At 53.9% G+C, this 18,049-nt stretch overlaps 3 protein-coding genes across 3 annotated transcripts; 2 read left to right on the top strand and 1 right to left on the bottom strand.

The window, feature by feature from the left end:
- Positions 1-9,024: 9,024 nt before the first annotated feature.
- MAM_03995 (Nucleotide-binding, alpha-beta plait) lies at positions 9,025-11,311 on the bottom strand (the record flags this gene model as incomplete). Its single annotated transcript, XM_040822794.1, has 5 exons — positions 9,025-9,453; positions 9,516-9,684; positions 9,769-10,774; positions 10,915-11,014; positions 11,261-11,311. 5 exons carry the CDS (start codon positions 11,309-11,311, stop codon positions 9,025-9,027), a joined length of 1,755 nt encoding a protein of 584 aa, XP_040679300.1.
- A 2,210-nt stretch (positions 11,312-13,521) lies between these two features.
- On the top strand, positions 13,522-15,275 carry MAM_03994 (Citrate synthase; the record flags this gene model as incomplete). Its single annotated transcript, XM_040822793.1, has 5 exons — positions 13,522-13,638; positions 13,723-13,787; positions 13,895-14,088; positions 14,158-14,901; positions 14,977-15,275. 5 exons carry the CDS (start codon positions 13,522-13,524, stop codon positions 15,273-15,275), a joined length of 1,419 nt encoding a protein of 472 aa, XP_040679299.1.
- A 985-nt stretch (positions 15,276-16,260) lies between these two features.
- MAM_03993 (mitochondrial FOW-1 like protein) lies at positions 16,261-17,513 on the top strand (the record flags this gene model as incomplete). The annotated part of the gene is made up of 3 exons (XM_040822792.1): positions 16,261-16,582; positions 16,729-17,401; positions 17,459-17,513. The coding sequence occupies 3 exons, from the start codon at positions 16,261-16,263 to the stop codon at positions 17,511-17,513; spliced, it is 1,050 nt and encodes a 349-aa protein (XP_040679298.1).
- Positions 17,514-18,049: the final 536 nt, after the last annotated feature.

Raw genomic sequence — 18,049 nt, 5'->3', positions numbered from 1 at the left:
GGCGGATGGTTGGGTAGACTAGACTATCAAAAACACTATAGGGTCCTGTGCTAGGCGTTGTTGGTCTGTTGGACGTTGGAATTGGCCCCGTGTCTAGGGGTTCGGGTCACCAGTCTTTGGCGTCTTGGGAGTAAATAATTAAATTGACCCAAGAGAGAGGAGAGAGGAACCGGAGGCGCGGAGAGGGGACGAGAGAGGAGTGAGTGTCGACGCACCACACGAAGGAGATGAAATGGTCACTTAGGTGCAACGCATTCGTGGGTGTCGAGAAAAGAGGGAGGGAGGGGGGGAAGGGAAAAGAAGGCGTTGGTGAGAAACGGGTGGGAGGGACTATTTCAATTGAGCCAAGTACAGACAGTGATGGATGCATGCATGCATGGCACTTGGGGCAGAGCACAGAGAGAAAGCAGTGAGCACCAAGCACTGGGCAAGCAGCAGCAGCACCAAGGACCGCGAAAGTGCCGCCTCCGTACCGGACCAGACCAGACCAGACCAGACCAGACCAGACCAGTTTGGGTCTGAGTCTTGTGTTCTGCGCCTAGCAAAGCAAGCCGCAAAAAGCCTGTTCGGGGTTTTCGGCGGCCCTCTTGTCGCCTCGTCGCCTCGTCGCCCGCCTCCCGTGTGTGTTTGTTGTTGTCCGGCTATCTCAAGTACGTACTTTACCTAGGCACTTGACTGTGGACTCGGGAACCTGGGCCTAGCTGCTCGCTGGCTCGCTTGCTCCATGGGGGAGGGGGCGTGTGGCTTGGCGCGGCTCCACAGGGAGAGAGGGAAAAAAAAATCATGCCGGCCGACCCAGGTCAGGAACCCGTCGACAACCAAGAGGGCGAGGAGTATGAATGAAGCCGGCGTCTGCACAGACGGAACCCTTGCGCGCGCATGGCGCCTGTTTTCATGAGCGACCGCCCACGGCCGCTGGCAGAGCTGCCATGGGCCATGGCAGGTCAGACCAAGGCTGAAGAGTGAATCATGATGGGGGGCGTGGGCTTCGCCAATTGTGTGACGACGGGTCGTGGTGCGTGGATGCGTGCCTGAGCACCAGCCGTACGAATTGAGTTTTGGTCGCACCGTAGCTACCCACTCCAGGTGCCCTTGTACTGCTCCGTTAGTCCGTCCGTCTGTCTGGGGCAAGCTCCAGGCGGTTGGGGAGGTAATAAAGCGTCTAGCGCCTTCTTGTCGTGGTACTTGGCAAGACGAGACACCAAGTTGCGTACCAGACTCGGAGCGATGCGGCGGTACTCCGTACTACGCACTTGCTCGGTACCGACTTCTCAAGTGAGCAAGCCAGGTACCTAGGTACCTAGCCCACTTGCAGCTAGGCACAGTCTTACTCGGTCAGCACGGGAGACCGGCTCAGTCAAGTTCAGTAAACCACCACCACCAGCAGCGACTGAAAGCCTGGGTCGATGAAAATGCCTCCCAGCAGTTATTGGTGGTGACGGACGCCGGAGGACAGTGGTTGACTCGGCGCTGGTGACTGGCTGAATCCGGAGCGCGCGCGCACTGCGTCTCGTCTCGTGACGCGAAGAGCGTTTTGTCAACCTCGCCCAGAGTACAAGGCCGTCCGTCATGATTCATCGCGGCCGCAGAGCCTGGGTCGGAAGAGCAAGACAGACGCGGCGGGCGACCAGGCAAGCCGTCAAGTCAGTCATATCGCGCTCGGCACGCACCCGGACCGATGTACAGTATGAATACACACAGTACCTGCGGAGTGGGCAGCAGAGGAACCTGCATGGTTGCTCCGTGGCCAGGCTCCAAGCGCCCCTGCTCCATCCATCCATCCATCCATCCTTGGCGGCTCCAGAAGATCCAGAAGCAGAACCTCGCCATTTGTTTTCGTGGCGAGGCCACGCGCGCACGCGCAAAACATTGGCGCCCCATGTTTGTCCTCCGCTCCGCTGCTTCGCTGGTGCCGCTTGGTCCTTCCATCCTTCTTCCATCACCGTCTTTTTCCTCTCTCTTCTCTTGTCGCCGTCTTTGGTCCCGAGGCAAGCCAGGTCCATGTATGTACGCACTCCGTACCTTATCTAGCTCCGTGTCGGCGACTCGGACATGGATGGGCCCTGACTGAGCCTGGGGGCCCTGCCCTGCCCTTGCCCTGCCCTGCCCTGGAGCTAGATTCCTTCTCCCAGATGTCTCGATTCAGTCGAGGGCTCGGGTCTGTTACTGGTCTCTGCGCCGCCTGTCTGTCGGTATTTGAATCTGTCGCCGGCGTGCCACTATTGTTGGTTTGTTGTTATTTACCAACCTGGCCGCCATGTCCGTCATCTTCCTCCGGTGCCACTAACAATGAAATTGTCGCGTGTCCCACTCACATTACAGTCCGCGTCAGTGTACGGAGTAGTACGTGGTGATACAATGTAGTGAGTGCTCCTTGCAAACAGACCACTTGTAGCTGCTACTCCGTCCTCGGCGGTGCAAAGTTCAACCCATCTCCGTGGGACGGACCTACCCGGCGGCGAGTATGTCATCCATCTCATCCGGCCAACCGCGTATTATAGATGTACATGCACTAGCAAGTGGTGACTAGCAGCGTGCTCCATGGCTGATCCAGCAAGAAGCGGTGGCAGGTCGTCCTTCACGGATGGCATCAGTCGGTTGTCTGGTTGGGGGAAACAAATGCCTGCGCAGAATCCAGCCACCGCTCACCTCTTCATCATCCGTGGACCATGACGCTGTTGATCTGTTTCAGACTGCGCGTTTCGTCGTTTCCCTCTCCTCGGTGCCAATATCAACGATACCAGATAACCCCTGCACCAACCCTAAGCGAGGGTTGCCTCCCATGCACATCCCCGTCCCATCATCCCCAGAAGGAGCAAAAACGAGGGGACTGCGAGTTGCTCATCATTGCAGAGAGACATTAGCCGCCGCCAAGTTAAATTGGACAACAATCGGCGCACAAGACATGGCGTATTCTCGAATCCGAGGTAAGCACGGGGTCGGAGTTACCTGTGCACGTATATGCATTCTTGTCCGCTCTTGTCCGATGGATTCCGCACTGCGCGGAAAAATCAGCTTCTTCGTAATGTAGACAGACCAAGGGTGCTCGGTATGTCGTACGTTGTATTTCCGGTACGGAATACTCCGTTTCCAGCAGATCAGAGAGAGTGTTGATACGACGAGCCGTCGTCTGTGAGATAGAGTTCAAACAATGCTTGGACAAAACCTAGCACGTACACAACCCAACCTGCGCATGTGTCAAGGAGGCATCTCCTTCCCCAGAGTTCCCCCGACTAGATGGAGACTTTGATCTTGGCCATCCTCTATGATACGGCTTCTGCTTCAACATTCGATGCGTCCCAGAAAATGAGTAGCATCACCAGGCAAGGCTCTTAAGAGTGTGTTGCCAGTCAACCGTGCCCATAAATGATTGTGTGCGTCCTTTGTCAATTTGTCTTGCCTCACGTCTGAGTGCAGCATGTTGATCAACTGTCGGTCAGACAATGAATGGCAAGACTTGGAATAAGCTTCACCTCAAGGTTGTTTCTATTCCAAGCCATGTCTAAAGGATATTTGTGTGGCAAGGGGGATCGTTATTCAGTCATGTCGAGTGCCGATACACCACACAAGTGGCAGACACGATATTGGAGAGTCTCTGTGTTCAGATGGGACAGTCGCATGAGCGGGCTGGGCAATGTCACGAGGCGATGTGTCAGAAAAGTTGCTCAACGACGGAGTATGGAGTCACATCTCTTGCTTGGCGCATTTGCCTGGAACAATCTTCCCCGGAGCCAGGGGCGCTTTTTTGATTCAACCCGTCGCAGAGTATATGCTTGCTATCCTGCTAGTTCAACATCAGTGTTCAATACAGATACGAAGGAGTACATGCATGAGGTATGAGGGAGATCAAACCAGGGGCCAGCGCACGATCTTGTCCAACCTCGAGCGCAATTACAGATGGCCAATTGATGAACCGGCCCGTAGCCATGACGTACTGGTCCCAGCTATGGCATTCTCCCAAACTCACGAGACGGCAACATAAAAAAAAATTTAAAAATAAAATAAAAAATAAAAAGAGGGCGCCACCCTCTCCGTGGACCCGACCGGGAGCACAGTGTGGCACACGGCGGCCCCCCAGCAGGCCAAAATGTAGGTAGCTGGTCCTCGTTCTCTCGTTGTCGCACGCCCCGTCGGCCCCAGTTCACTAGTTCATGCAGGCTCGGGTCAAGCCCGTCTGCCTCAGAATGCAGCCGCTGTTAAGTGACCTTGCTCACTCCGCGGCGCGCTAGCTGGCGAGCTATAAATATGGGGAACAAAGTTGGGAACTTGGTCACGTTGTTTATTGTGCGTTGTGTTTTGCTCTGCAACACCTCCCGTAGTCACGGCACCCACGTTTCACTCACTCTCACGCGCTCTTTGGGCTCTCCCCTTCCTCTCCTCGCTTCTCTCTCTCTCTCTCTCTGTGCGTGTGTGTGTGTGTGTGTGAGTGCGCGTTTTTTCTTTCTGCCCCGAGCACAACTGGGGGCCGATCCGCGATACTAGTAACAGGTGAAACTTCAAAAAGTCTTACACCGCTGCCAATTCAGGCACTCAGGTCTGGCGAGCTTTCACAAGATGGAGGATGCTGGAATCTGAAATTTTGCCTCCTCAGGACGGTACATAGATTGAGCCACAGTCGTGTAAAATCTCCCCAAACAAGTTGGCTTGATAAGTCGTGCGGCGTGTCAGCGCTTTCTGTTGCTCCGCTAAACTAAAGCTGCTGCCTCGGCGCGGGAGTGGTGTGCTCGAATATGTGGGTGGGTGTGCCTCCGTGTGCTCGTGTAACGAATATCTGTGTCTGCTGTCTGTGTCTGCATGCCCGCATGCAGCTTCACCTTCGCTGCGTTCGATGCAGCATGCTGTGTCGGCCTAGCTTCTCATACGTCATAGGGATGGCTCGAGAAGGGAGCAGATGATTGTCACAACCCAGCTCCTGGAATGGGTTGATCCCGGATTCATCATGCATTCCCCAGACCAGGCATAATCCGGAGTGACCAATTGGCCTCATCTATTAAGTTATTCCCTCGTCGCTCGGGGACGGGTGGAAATGCTGTCGAGAGAGCGAAGAAAGACATACGGCATCGGTGGCCAGGTCATGGCATGGCATGGCCCCATCATGGGTTCGACAAATCGGCCTCGCCGTCCGTGCGGGGTGGGCATTGGTTGATCGCCACATTGTTCAGGCAACTGTTTCTGTTCGGCTATCAGCTGGGATACTCGGTGCTCATACAACCCATATTGCCACTTGGAGCAGCAATCTGTGCGTGTACTCGGTCGAGTCCTGTCCGATGCACATGATGGGGCTTGAAGAGTTTTTTTCTGGTTCCCGCAGTGGAGATGGTAAATTCTTACCAGGGAAAATGAGGCTTTTTAGCTTGTTCTAGTGCTAGTATCAGTATTACAACTGGGTCTCTCCCGAATGGCAAAGTAGAACCCTGCATGACAACGTTGACCTCTTGGCGTGAATGAATCGCGCTCGCCACTGCTTGCTTGGTGCGGCTTTTTGGCCATCCTTCTTTGCCGTCTTGCCGCCCGGCTGCTTCTATCGGCTCGCCATCACTTGGCATCCCTGGATTTTGATTTTATTCCCGGATCTTGTGGCAATGGTTGACCAGCTGCGTCAGCGTTGCGAAAACCGCTCACTCCCCTGCAAAAAGCCGAATTGTCACCGTATCATAGCAGCGATCTTCCAAACCAGTTTGTGGAATACAACAGGCTGTCCACTCTGACCGGATATCGTCATTTGGTCGCATGGTCAGCCGCATGGTCATGCGTGGGCGGAGAGGCATTTTTTGAAGAGCCCCGTCTCTCCATGTAGGCATGTATGTACGGAGTACGCAGATGCACTTTCAGAACCATGCCTACGGGGTCAAGCGGTCCTTGGTCTTGTTGTCGTCATGGCCCCGTCGTTCGAAGGCCCGTACCCATCGGCGTCTCAGCTGAAAAGAGGTGTTCGAGGGCGAATCACTGTTCGAGGCCAACTTTTCCCGCATCAACCTCTTTTTGTACACCTAATGCTTGATTCTTTATATCTCAGCTGGCAGTACATGGTTGCGGCCAGCGGGTGGCTCCTTGGTTAGCATTGCACGGACGTGTCGGGTAGTGTGATGATGGCCATCCTCGTTCGATCCAAGTGACACAACTATATGCAAGCCCTAATAGGCCACGTCAAAGCGCAGTGCACCATTCACATCAAGAACCAGTCACTGCCTAGTCGCTTTCGACGAGATGGCGCAGCCATGTAGACTTGAGTTGCGTATGTAGATCATATTCGTCAACTCGCTACAAGTTGGACGGATACAGCAACCGAGAATTATACTGTGATGAGTATTCATGGTCCGGTTGCCCCTTGGTTGCAACAATGGACTGGAGCAGCACTTCCGTGAGACGACATCTTTGTGTGAAATTCCTAGGCCTTTCATTTCAAATCGATGTATCAGCACTGGATTATTTACAACAGCATGGGTTGGAAGGGAATGATATTCACGACTTTTAGGGAGAAGACATTTGAGACGAGCCGTTTCAGCCTCCTCTGCGGAAATCCGTGGTATCGTTTCCAGATGGTAGAAAATGGCCCAAAATCCCTGATCCAGGGACGGGTACAGGAAGTAAAATAGGAGATCGGAAAGCAGGGTTTGCATTGATCCTGATGGTCCGAATCATGCAGCTGTGCGTAAATCAAACGCTTTGGGATTGGAAAAAGGGACGGCTGAACAGGTAATGCAGCTTAGACTCGCAGTATGTGTGCTTGGAAGAAGAGCGCATCCTTCTTTTCAGGATGAAATGCCCATTTGCGGGAAGGAACCATGGACCGACGTCCCAGTCGCGCATGCCACGCCCGTCCTTGCCCTGGTCACGCAGAAGTCCCAAACTTGTGTGGTGTGGTGAACAGTCTCTCTATTTCTGTCTCTTTGAAGGTCCCCCGATATGCTTCATGTGGGCACAATTTTTTCCTATAAATGTCATTTGGCTCTGCCAGTTTTGTCTTGATACTTGAAGCATTGAAGCACTGGCAGCTCTACTCCAGATTTGGCAAGTTTCACACATTCTGTCCTTTCGGCTGCTACCGCGAATCCAGCTAACCGAAAACACGAAACCGGCTGGCAATTGACAGTAGTACGTATAAAATCAGCGACCAATCCAGCGATGTCAATTGATGCTCATTTCGTAATGGGACAATCCGACGTGCACGGATGTGGACGTGTGAAGTTTGAACGACGTCGACCCTCCGCAGCAGATAACGTTACGTTTCGTCAAACACTCACGGAACCAGCAGAAGACATCACCAATGGACAACCAAACATAGGTAACGTGCATGGATCTCTAGCAGGCGGCCTCTAGTTTATGTCACGGCACGCTGTTGGTAACCCTTGCAACATCAAGGCCCTGCCACAACTCCCCATGTGCTCCTTTATGACCCAGTCACCACTGGATTTGCTAATTGTACTTTGTAGTCGTTTCATTCGGTTTCACGACGCGGCACTGCCGGATAATTGCTTGAGTTTTCTTCCAATACTCACCCCCTGATCGCCGTTTGGTCCAGGTTCAGAAAGCTCCTATAGAATCAAGTGGCCCGGTTTTTCTTTCCAGGAATCGAGACCCTGGGCACGAGAAGAGGTATGGGGGAAATAGTACATGGTTCTGGCTGTTTCGCGGCTTCAAATCAATAGCTGCTTGGGGGAAATAAGTCGGTGAGTCGTTGTCCCCTCCTAATTTTTACGCCCCTCTGAATTGGTCCAAATGGACGAGATGAGCCGGTTGCGGTCGCCCATCAGAATAACCACCGACCAAAAGAAAAGGTGAGACTCTTGGACTCCGCAGTTCCCGCTAGAGGAAACATGAGTGATAACTATCCCCGATCTCTTCTGGTTGGTGCAACCGGCTCGCGTCACTGGGCCTCTCTGTCTTCTTATTATGATTACCCAGCAGCCAGCCCTCGCTTCACTTGGAAAGTTCGATGTCTCTTTTCGGGCACCCGTAATGGTGGTATTACAGTGAAAATATCCCCGGCAAACCGTCCTTCCCGACTGCTGTAGCCCGCCCGATCCGACCTGCCGAAAGACCATAGTCCATAATACTGCACAATGTCCACCGGAATGGGAAGTGCGCGGCGGCTCGGGTTTTTGAGGCAATGGAGAGAAAACAAAGAACGTGTGCTTTCGTTCTAATACTATGATCATCAACACGGCAGTACGTAGTAGTAGTACTGCATTTGCCGAGGTCATGCTGGGTCCATCGCGACCCCACGGACGTTTACCATACCAGGACACTTGGCGTATTTCTTGTGGCTGTTAGTCTCTGGCTTGGTAGGTGCGCGTCGAATGCGTTGTGCTCTTTGGTGCAGAGTATCAAGCAACCATCCCCTAATGGGAAGAAACAACATACACGTGCCTGCCTACCGCTTCTTTTGCCAATTTTCCAGGGCAAACAAATATAAGCAAGAGAAAAAATTAGCAGGTAACCAACCCGCGGATGGAATGTACGAAGAAATGCAACTCGAGTGCGCACCTACACACACGGTGCAAACGGCGGTATAGGGTGGCCACAGACCTTATGCAAGCGTCACGGCCATTTCAGGGCGCAAAGTAGAGAATCCGACGTTGAAGTCAACTTGAGTTTCAATACGCGAGTGGCAGTTATATACTAGTAACCACAGATGCCCAGAGAGAGAGCACTACAAACGTTGAGCAATAAACATTAAGAACTACTGCAGTCCTGTATCGTATGCAAGCCACGAGCGACTTGTGTGGAAAATTCACGAAACCGTAAGTAACATGTAACAAGGTAAAGTTTGAAAGAGGCGCATTTGAATGCTGTAAATGGCGCCAAAGACACTGAAAACGACGAACCCTCCCCTAACCAATGAATACTCCCCATACATGTTCCTAAGCAAAAGAAGGGCAAGGCTCGCAGTCTGGACTGCTCGTCGAGACTCCCAACACTCACTCCATTTATGCAGTCCCATCCCTCGGGCCCCAAAACCACCGATGTCCCTCCCTGGGTATCAAGATCTCAAGAGACACGAAACATTGCGACAACACCTAATCAATGCCCACTCGGATCGGGGAATTGAAACCCTGAAGGGAAATTTGGCATTCCATTAGGCAAGGCCCCAATTCCAAACGGGAACACTGGGGTCGTGCTCCCTTGGCCGCCATTGCCCTGATCACGACCGCGACGACCGCCTCTTCCCGCATCTTCGTCACGGTTTCTGGTAGATTTGGGTCCATTGCTGCCGCCCTTGTCGGTTTGCATACGACGACTGATGGCCTTGGATGAGACGCCTGCGCCGATTTCAATGTCGGGCTCCTCCACAGAGAGGCCAGACTCGATTGGACGACCGCCACTGCCGCCGTAAGGAGCAGTCAATATCCATTTACGGTCCGCCTCAGTGAGCTTCGGAATGGGAATGATGCTGATGCCAGTGGCGTAATCGCTGCAGTCTCTGGGACCAAACCCGACACCCCAGCGGGTCTGAAAAATCCCCAGTCAGCATGCACAAATTCACAATGACGTTGATGCGAAGCGAGACTTACTCTCAGCGGATGTTCGCAGTCGCGATTTTCTTCCATGCTTTCTTTGGCGGCGGCAGCGTCCTTGCGGGTCAGCATCTTGACGAACGCGTGACGCTTGTCCTTGTTGACGATGCAAGTCTGAACTGTGCCAAACTGGCTGAATACTCGCCGAAGCTCGGCCTCGGAGCATCTACGAACAGAATATTAGATGACGGTTCTGCAGCACCTTGGTACGGCCGGGCCAAGTTGGGTCTGGGACGATGGGAGTACTTACGTTACACCACCCACAAAGAGGGTTCGACTGTAGACTTTAATATGGCCAGATGGGACACTGGAATCATAATCGACCCATCGTTCAACATGGGGGAAACTGCCGGGAGGAGTGGGACTTCGGCCACGGCGACCTGGAGGGCTACGGTGACGGTAGTCGTTTCCTCCACGGCCATTGCGGTCCCGATCATGGCGACCATTCGGGGGAGAGTTGCGCCCGTGACCTCGTCCACCACGAGGAGAGTCGCGGGATCCCCGGCCTCGATCAGGAGACCTGGACCTGGTTCGGCCACGATATCTAGGCGATCTGATACTGTCCTCATAGCCTCGGTCACGCCCATCACTAGATACAGGAGCGGGACCGCCCCAAGGTTGTTGACCGCCGGTGGAAAAAGTCCCTTGTGCCGCTGGTACAGGTGGCTGGAAGCCGGTATGGGGAGCGCCAGCATTGTTTCCAACAGCGGCACTGTTGCTTGTCATACTCTGGATCAGAGAAGGAATTTTATCAAATGGAACACCTTGGTCAGCGAGGGCCTTGATCAACAGAATCTGCTGCTGCACAGCTGGGTCTAAGGCTCCACCGGCACCAGGAGCAGCTGGGCTTGCAGTAGCAAAAGGGTTGTGAGGATTACTCGCGTTGTTAGGCAACGCTGGGGCCTGACCAGCCGTCTGAGGAAGTGAGAATGGAAGGGACGGCACGGTTACGGGCTGTGCTGCCGGGGGATACGATGGCTGTGCTTGAGAGTGCGGTTGTGGTATCGTCGAGGACGACACAGGTTGCGGAAGGGCGGAAGGCGGAATGCTATATGGTGCTGCTGGTGCTACTGGTGCTGGCGGGTTGGAAGCATTATTGTTGGCACTACCAGGAGCTGACGTCTGCCTGGCCATGTTCGCAAGGGCTTCCAAAATCGATGAGCCATTTGGAGCTGGTGCAGCTGAGGGGGGAGCGTGACTTTGCAAGGCAGCCAAGGCCGATGCCGGGGGGCTGCCGGGGGGAGTTGTCGAAGTTTCTGAGAGAAGCATGTGTTGTTAGAGACAATATATTCCAGTTTCCGCAGTCACTCCGTGACAGCCAGACCGGGATTGATCGTAGGCTCACGGCAGACACCTCTGGACGAGAACAGTCCCAGATATTCAGGGAAATACATACTAGATGTGGGAGCCGTCAGCTTCTCCTTGAATGACTCAATCATCTGGGTGGGGAAGGTCTGGCCCTTCTCCCAGATGTCTAAGAGCTTCTTAATTTTCTCCTACAAAGTGAGTGTACGGTAAGCTACTATTCAGGTCGCGGTTCTGGATGGTTTATGCGCTGTTTCGATGGCCGAGTGGATGTGCCTGCGTGAGAGCAGCGCAGTCTCATGTCCAGCTGTGGTTTTTTGTGGCCAACAATCCGAGCATTGTCACGACCCAACCGCCATCGCAGCATTTCATAAACAGGTGCATGAGGATAGTTGTCTTGGTAAAGGTCTTTTTTGCAGACTCAAAATTTTGCGTACCTTTTGTTCTTCTGGGGCGGATTGGAGAATGTCATTCATCAACACGGGCATTAGGTCGGTCACTCGGCGTACCCCGGCGGCATATGTACCGTCTGGCGCAGATCTGTTTACTGGTTTTCCTTGAGATTTTGCTTGCTCGAGCCACTTTCGGGTTACAGAGTCTACTACGTAGAGAACCCCCAATTTGTGTGTCCCAGGCGCCTTTTTGAAGTGTGTGTAAATCTTCTGAATAAGTACGGATTCAGACTATGTTGGTTGGTGGTTAGTATCTCAAAAGGGGAAACGGAAATGACGAAGAGCTAGATAGACTAGCATTAGGATGGAATGGTAATACCTGTATGTTCGCGACGCAGAGTGATGTTAGACTAGTGATACGAGATCCAGACACACCGGGCGGCTTCAAATTCAGCATGGCCTGGAGGCCGGCCTCCAAGTCTGCGACTGCGGACGACATGACGCGACCCAGAGATGCGAGAACCAAGTTCTAGGAAGACTGCGAAAGTCAAGGGCAGTGACGCGGTCGGGTACCGCCACTGGCAAATAAAGAGAGCCTGATCACCTCTCCTGGACTCTCTCTTTTGACCGGAACGTAATGACGAGCAAATATACAAGCCCTTAGTCCAATCCGACGGTTTGACGTCTGACTGATCTCTTTTCGTTCACAGCAAATTGATAGGCCAATACCAACAAAACGGTGAGTTTACGAGGCTCGAAGTACTGTACGACCAGGCGGAAACGCGTCGGCTAGACGGTGTGGGTTTGAGATTAAATAGCCGAGTACGCGACGACGTCCTTATAGAAGCGAAGGAAGAAGCGCACCACAAGTTAGGAAACCGTCTTCTACTGTGATGATGCGAAGGCGCGATGTGTTCACGGATGGCTGGTCAAAATGGGTAGAGAGACTCTTTCTGTTTAGTACGACAATCTAGCCGGCTGGTGGCGAAAAAAAAAAATCAGCAAACAGAGGAAGAGGCCGTCGGAGGACGAGAAACGCGAAGATGCTGACGGGCGAGAGCGTATCTTGATGATTTCGAAGCCAAGCTGATGAGGTGTCCGAGTTGTGCTGATGAAACTAAGAGGGAGAGATAATGAAGAAGGGAAATTTCGATGAGGATGCAGAAGGAACCACGGGGTAGGCAGGGGAGCAGCAAGTCTTCCAGCGAGCGGACACTTTAAGTAGGGAGGAGGACCAGTCAGGTGCGGGAAAAAAAATCAGAAAAACGTGACTTGACGCAGTGACCACTGACCAATGCGTGTCTGGCTTGTGAGCGTGTGAGCGTGTGAGCGTGTGTGCGGCGAGAGGCAGGGGTGTCGGCGTCAGGTAGGTGTCGGCGTGGCTGTATACCTACTTAGTTAGTACTTACAGTGTCCCCAGCCTCGTCGGCCATGACAAGCACTTTTGACTGGCGCCAAGGCCGCGATTCTCGGATAGGCGCAAGGCCTACACTAGGTGAGGACAACACATGAATTGAAGTCAAGAGCCTGCCCACCTAAGGTACCGGAGCTACCTGTCAAGGACTCCGTTCTCTGACTAAAGTTGGGTAGCGAAATTGGTCAAGCAAGCAAATTAGACGAGGCGGCGGTGGCCCGGCCAGTGACGGAAGAGCAAAACTTCTTGTGCCATCAAAATAAAATATCACGGGCCCTTGGTCCGTGGCCGACAACATTTCCACTTCGGATGCGTTATTTGTTATAACGTGTGAGGTATCGACGGCTAGCTTGCGTCATCTCCATCTGCTCTTGCTGCCGGATTACCAGAGAGCAGCCCAACTGGTTCTCTTCGTGCCGGCACCTCGGGGTTTTCGGGTGCGGGTGCACCGGACAGCAGCACACAAGCGGGCCGTGAAGCGCAGCCGTGCAGCCAAGATGAGCGCTGAAGTTTCAAGTGCCTACGTACTTCCTGCCTTGCAGCAGCGCTCCTCAGTGCTCAAGTGGCCCCTTCCCAGGTGCCCCTCCCTCCCCTGGAAAAAAAAAAGAGAGATCAATGATTGCCATGAATCTCAGTGCCCGGGCAATAATTTTATTTTTTTCTTCCCCTTCGCTTGCGACCACGCCCTGCCAACTAACTGCCCTGCTCTCTGATTCTCTCCGTTCTCCCGAGACCAGACCCATCAAACGCTCCAGACCTTCTTATTCATATCGAGACGCCAGGGACTTATTCCTGAGGCCCTTTCACTTCCGTCAATTAGGCCCCATACCCATAGTAATTGTCCTCATCTCCCTCTGCGCCTCCCTTCTTCGTCATCCCCAGTCGTCATACAATGGCCTCCTTTACTCGCCTCAGCAACTCTGCCCTGCGGGCCTCGCTCAAGTCCCAAGCCTTCAATGGCCGGGCCGTAGCCTTCAATGCTGCCCGCTACTATTCGGCCAAGACCCAGGTATGCTTGAGCTTAACTTTGATTTAGCCATCTGGGAAGGGCTGTGCCGTCGATTCCCGCACACTAACACGACTCAACCACCAGACTCTGAAAGACCGCTTCGCCGAACTTCTCCCCGAGAAGATTGAGCAAATCAAGGCTCTGCGAAAGTGAGCACCGAATCTTCCGAACCTGCCGACTGCTTGGAAACGCGAGCGAGCTCAATACAAACAGTATCTTGCTTTGCGACTGGCATTTGCTAACACGACTTCTACAGAGAGCACGGTTCCAAAGTCGTTGACAAGGTCACTCTTGACCAGGTCTATGGTGGTGCCCGTGGCATTAAGGCTCTGGTCTGGGAGGGCTCCGTCCTTGACTCTGAGGAGGGTATCCGATTCCGTGGCAAGACTATTCCTGAGTGCCAGAAGCTTCTCCCCAAGGCTCCTGGCGGCAAGGAGCCGCTGCCCGAAGGTAAGCTTGTTGCTGTACATGTCAGTTGGCTTTGAATGAAGAACTCCTCGTCTGACCGTTAACGCGCAGGTCTCTTCTGGCTCCTCCTAACGGGCGAGGTCCCTACCGAGCAGCAGGTCCGCGACCTCTCTGCTGAGTGGGCTGCCCGTTCCGACATCCCCAAGTTCGTCGAGGAGCTCATCGACCACTGCCCTACCGACCTTCACCCCATGGCCCAGTTCTCTCTGGCTGTCACCGCTCTCGAGCACACTTCTTCTTTCGCCAAGGCCTACGCCAAGGGTGTCAGCAAGAAGGAGTACTGGGGCTACACCTTTGAGGACTCGATGGACCTCATCGCTAAGCTGCCCAACATTGCTTCCCGCATCTACCAGAACGTATTTAAGGGTGGAAAGGTTGCGCCCATCCAGAAGGACAAGGACTACTCCTTCAACTTTGCCAACCAGCTGGGCTTCGGAAACAATGCCGACTTCGTCGAGCTGCTCCGTCTCTATCTGACCATCCATACCGACCACGAGGGTGGCAACGTCTCTGCCCACACCACTCACCTGGTTGGCTCTGCCCTCAGCTCGCCTTTCCTCTCTCTCGCCGCCGGTCTCAACGGTCTCGCCGGTCCCCTGCACGGCCTGGCTAATCAGGAGGTGCTTCTCTGGCTCACTGAGATGAAGAAGGTTGTTGGCGAGGATCTCTCCGACAAGAACATCACCGACTACTTGTGGTCCACCCTCAACGCCGGTCGTGTTGTTCCTGGCTATGGCCACGCCGTACTCCGAAAAACCGACCCCCGATACATGGCCCAGCGCGAGTTTGGTCTCGGTACGTAATGCTCACATGCGTTTTTCCCCTCGGACGGTAAAGTTGTCCAAGCACATGTGCTAATTCTTGCTTCAGCCAAGATGCCCGAGGACCCCATGTTCAAGCTTGTCAGCCAGGTGTACAAGATTGCTCCTGGTGTCCTGACTGAGCACGGCAAGACCAAGAACCCGTACCCCAACGTCGACGCGCACTCGGGTGTTCTTCTGCAGCACTACGGCCTGACTGAGGCCAGCTATTACACCGTCCTGTTCGGTGTTTCTCGCGCTATTGGTGTCCTGCCCCAGCTGATTATCGACCGCGCTGTGGGTGCTCCCATTGAGCGCCCCAAGTCCTTCTCTACCGACAAGTGGGCTGAGATTGTCAAGAAGCTGTAAATTTCTGTTGCGGCAGCACGGGGATGGGGGGAGGATTGTATGAGTTGAATGCTAGAGGGAGCCTGTTTGATTTGATCCGGGCATGGCAGCGTGTCTGGCGGGAACAAAATCATGTCAAAGTGATAGACTGGCTAAGGAGTTGCCGGTAGGAACCAAGACCTACTGGCGGTAGAATATTGTACACTATGATTGGGAGATTTTATAGAAACAATACGGTTGATTTGTCCCTGGCAACTAGGACAGATTGACGTGGCGAGGTCATGCCACCCATGTAGCGGCTCTCCCGCCGCCCGAGTGCCAGCGCTCCAGCCAGACAGACCCTTGGCCCTTGAGCGCGGCCGACAGCAGTGGGCAGTGGGGCAACAGAATGAATGCCCTGCAACTTTTCCTCAACAACCGGATGGATGCTCAGTCAACAAAAGTCGTGTCATACGTAGCTGCGACGGTTGTCGTCGCCTCGCCGCACGCTTTTTTTTTTTTTTTTTTTTTTTTTTTGTCCAGCAGCGTCCCACGGAAAGGGCACTGATGGGGGGCAACTCGCAGGCACAACCCCAGCCTCAACCAACTACGGAGTAATGTCAGGTAAGTACCTAGGTAGCTACCTACCTACCTACTTAGGTAGGTACCTAAGGTAGGTTCCTGTAGGTAGCACACTCGATGGTGCAGGGTGCAGTACCGAGTCCCCCTCTCCGGGCAGTCACGGCCTCGGTCATTCCAGACATCCCATGTTCACGTTCCACTTGCGCGCATCTCAATCCCATCTCCTCCGGAGCCCGTACTCCGCGCCCTCTGTTCGGACCTCGGGACATTGAAACGCATCACATCCTCCACTTTTTGTCTTCTCGAGACGTTGCCCTGGCCCGTTTCTGTTCGGCCAGCAGCAGCAGCAGGCAGCCCTGCCCCCAGCAGCTTGAGCTGCCCTCTCCCAAGTTCTGACTCAGCAAATCCTCCAGCTCACCCTTCTCCCGTCCGTCTCCTCCACCACATGTTCATTCGCTCACCAACCAACTTCTCCTTTCGCGAAGACGCACCCTATTCCCTTGGTCAGGGCCCCTTTGATTTCAACAAAACTCCCAGAGCCATGGTCGCGAGCGCTACTCTTCCCGCCTCCATTGGGGAGCCCCAGAAGTTGGAAAAGAAGCCCATCAAATTCTCCAACTTGCTTCTCGGTGCCGGCCTCAACATGTTCGAGGTCACCACCCTCGGTCAGCCCCTCGAGGTCGTCAAGACCACCATGGCTGCCAACCGTGGTGATGGCTTCGCTACGGCTTTGGGACGTATTTGGGCCCGAGGCGGTCCCTTTGGCTGTAGGTTCCGTCCTTGTTGTTCCTTCTTCCCTCTCTGGCCCCCTTTTTTCTCCTTCCCGGACCCATTGAGGACTCGTCTTGTCGTCCATGTTCCCGTACGCTCCCCCAGTCGCATGCTGACAAGGCAATCTCTTTGCCCAACATAGTCTACCAAGGTCTCATCCCCTGGGCTTGGATCGAGGCCTCAACCAAGGGAGCTGTCCTCCTCTTCGTCGCGTCCGAGGCCGAGTACTATGCTCGCGCTGCCGGCGCCTCCGAGTTCGGCGGTGGCATCCTCGGCGGCATCACTGGTGGAGTTGCCCAGGCCTATGCCACCATGGGCTTCTGCACCTGCATGAAGACGGTCGAAATTACCAAGCACAAGATGGCGGCCGCCGGTGTCAAGCCGCAATCCACCTTCCAGACCTTCATGGACATCTACCGCAAGGAGGGTGTCAGGGGTATCAACAAGGGCGTCAACGCCGTCGCCATTCGACAGATGACCAACTGGGGCTCCCGCTTCGGTCTCAGCCGTCTTGCCGAGACGTGGATCCGTTCCGCCACTGGCAAGTCCGACAAGGACAAGCTGTCTGCCATGGAGAAGGTCATTGCCTCTGGCCTTGGTGGTGGGCTCAGCGCCTGGAACCAACCAATCGAGGTTATTCGCGTCGAGATGCAGAGCAAAAAGGAGGACCCCAATCGCCCCAAGAAGATGACGGTCGGCAACACCTTCCGATACATCTACGCCAACAACGGCATCAGGGGCCTGTACCGTGGTGTCACTCCGCGAATTGGTCTTGGTGTCTGGCAGACCATCTGCATGGTTGCCTTTGGAGACATGTAAGCTTTGTCTGTCGTGCACAAATTCTTGAGCTGGCCTCTACTGACACCCCGCAGGGCAAAGACTTATGTTGAAAAGCTGACGGGCGATTCCGTCTCGGCTAAGCATTAACCGGCGTTGTATGCGGGTCTTACATTTGTATCAGCAGAATCTTGCGACGCTTTTGCGCATCGCGGCGAGATTATTGATGCACGTCCAACTAGGTTTTTTTTATCTCTACAATGTCTTGAGAATAGAGAAGAAAGGGTTGTGCTTGCTTTGTTCTGAACAGACGAGAATCTGTATCATCATTGATCTTGTAGTAGTTGGAAGACTTGTTATCATGTGTTTATTGGTCTTAGACGCGTCGTTTGGCGCATAAATAGACGGGATGGGTGTGTGCTTCGTGTCGACGAGTGGCGCAAGATTGTGATTTGAGGACAGAGAGCCCAAGGACCGTCGGCCGGCCGATGCGTCGTCACGGTCAGAGCGTACGTAGTAAGTGCACGTTGACGGCATCCTGCCAATGTACAGTTCTGTGGCGCCTCTATTCCTCACAGCTTGCCTGAAATGACAGGGAATCTATCTGTCATGCCTACCTACCACTCCAGCTACACATCTACTGTGCAAGGACCCAGCCAGAGCCAACAAAACAACCACATCCGTCC

The sequence above is a fragment of the Metarhizium album genome (genome assembly GCF_000804445.1).
Source record: "Metarhizium album ARSEF 1941 chromosome Unknown scaffold_8, whole genome shotgun sequence".
In the NCBI taxonomy this organism is placed as follows: domain Eukaryota; kingdom Fungi; phylum Ascomycota; class Sordariomycetes; order Hypocreales; family Clavicipitaceae; genus Metarhizium; species Metarhizium album.
The sequence above is the reverse complement of the archived record's forward strand: the minus strand, read 5'-3'. Positions and strand labels throughout refer to the sequence as shown.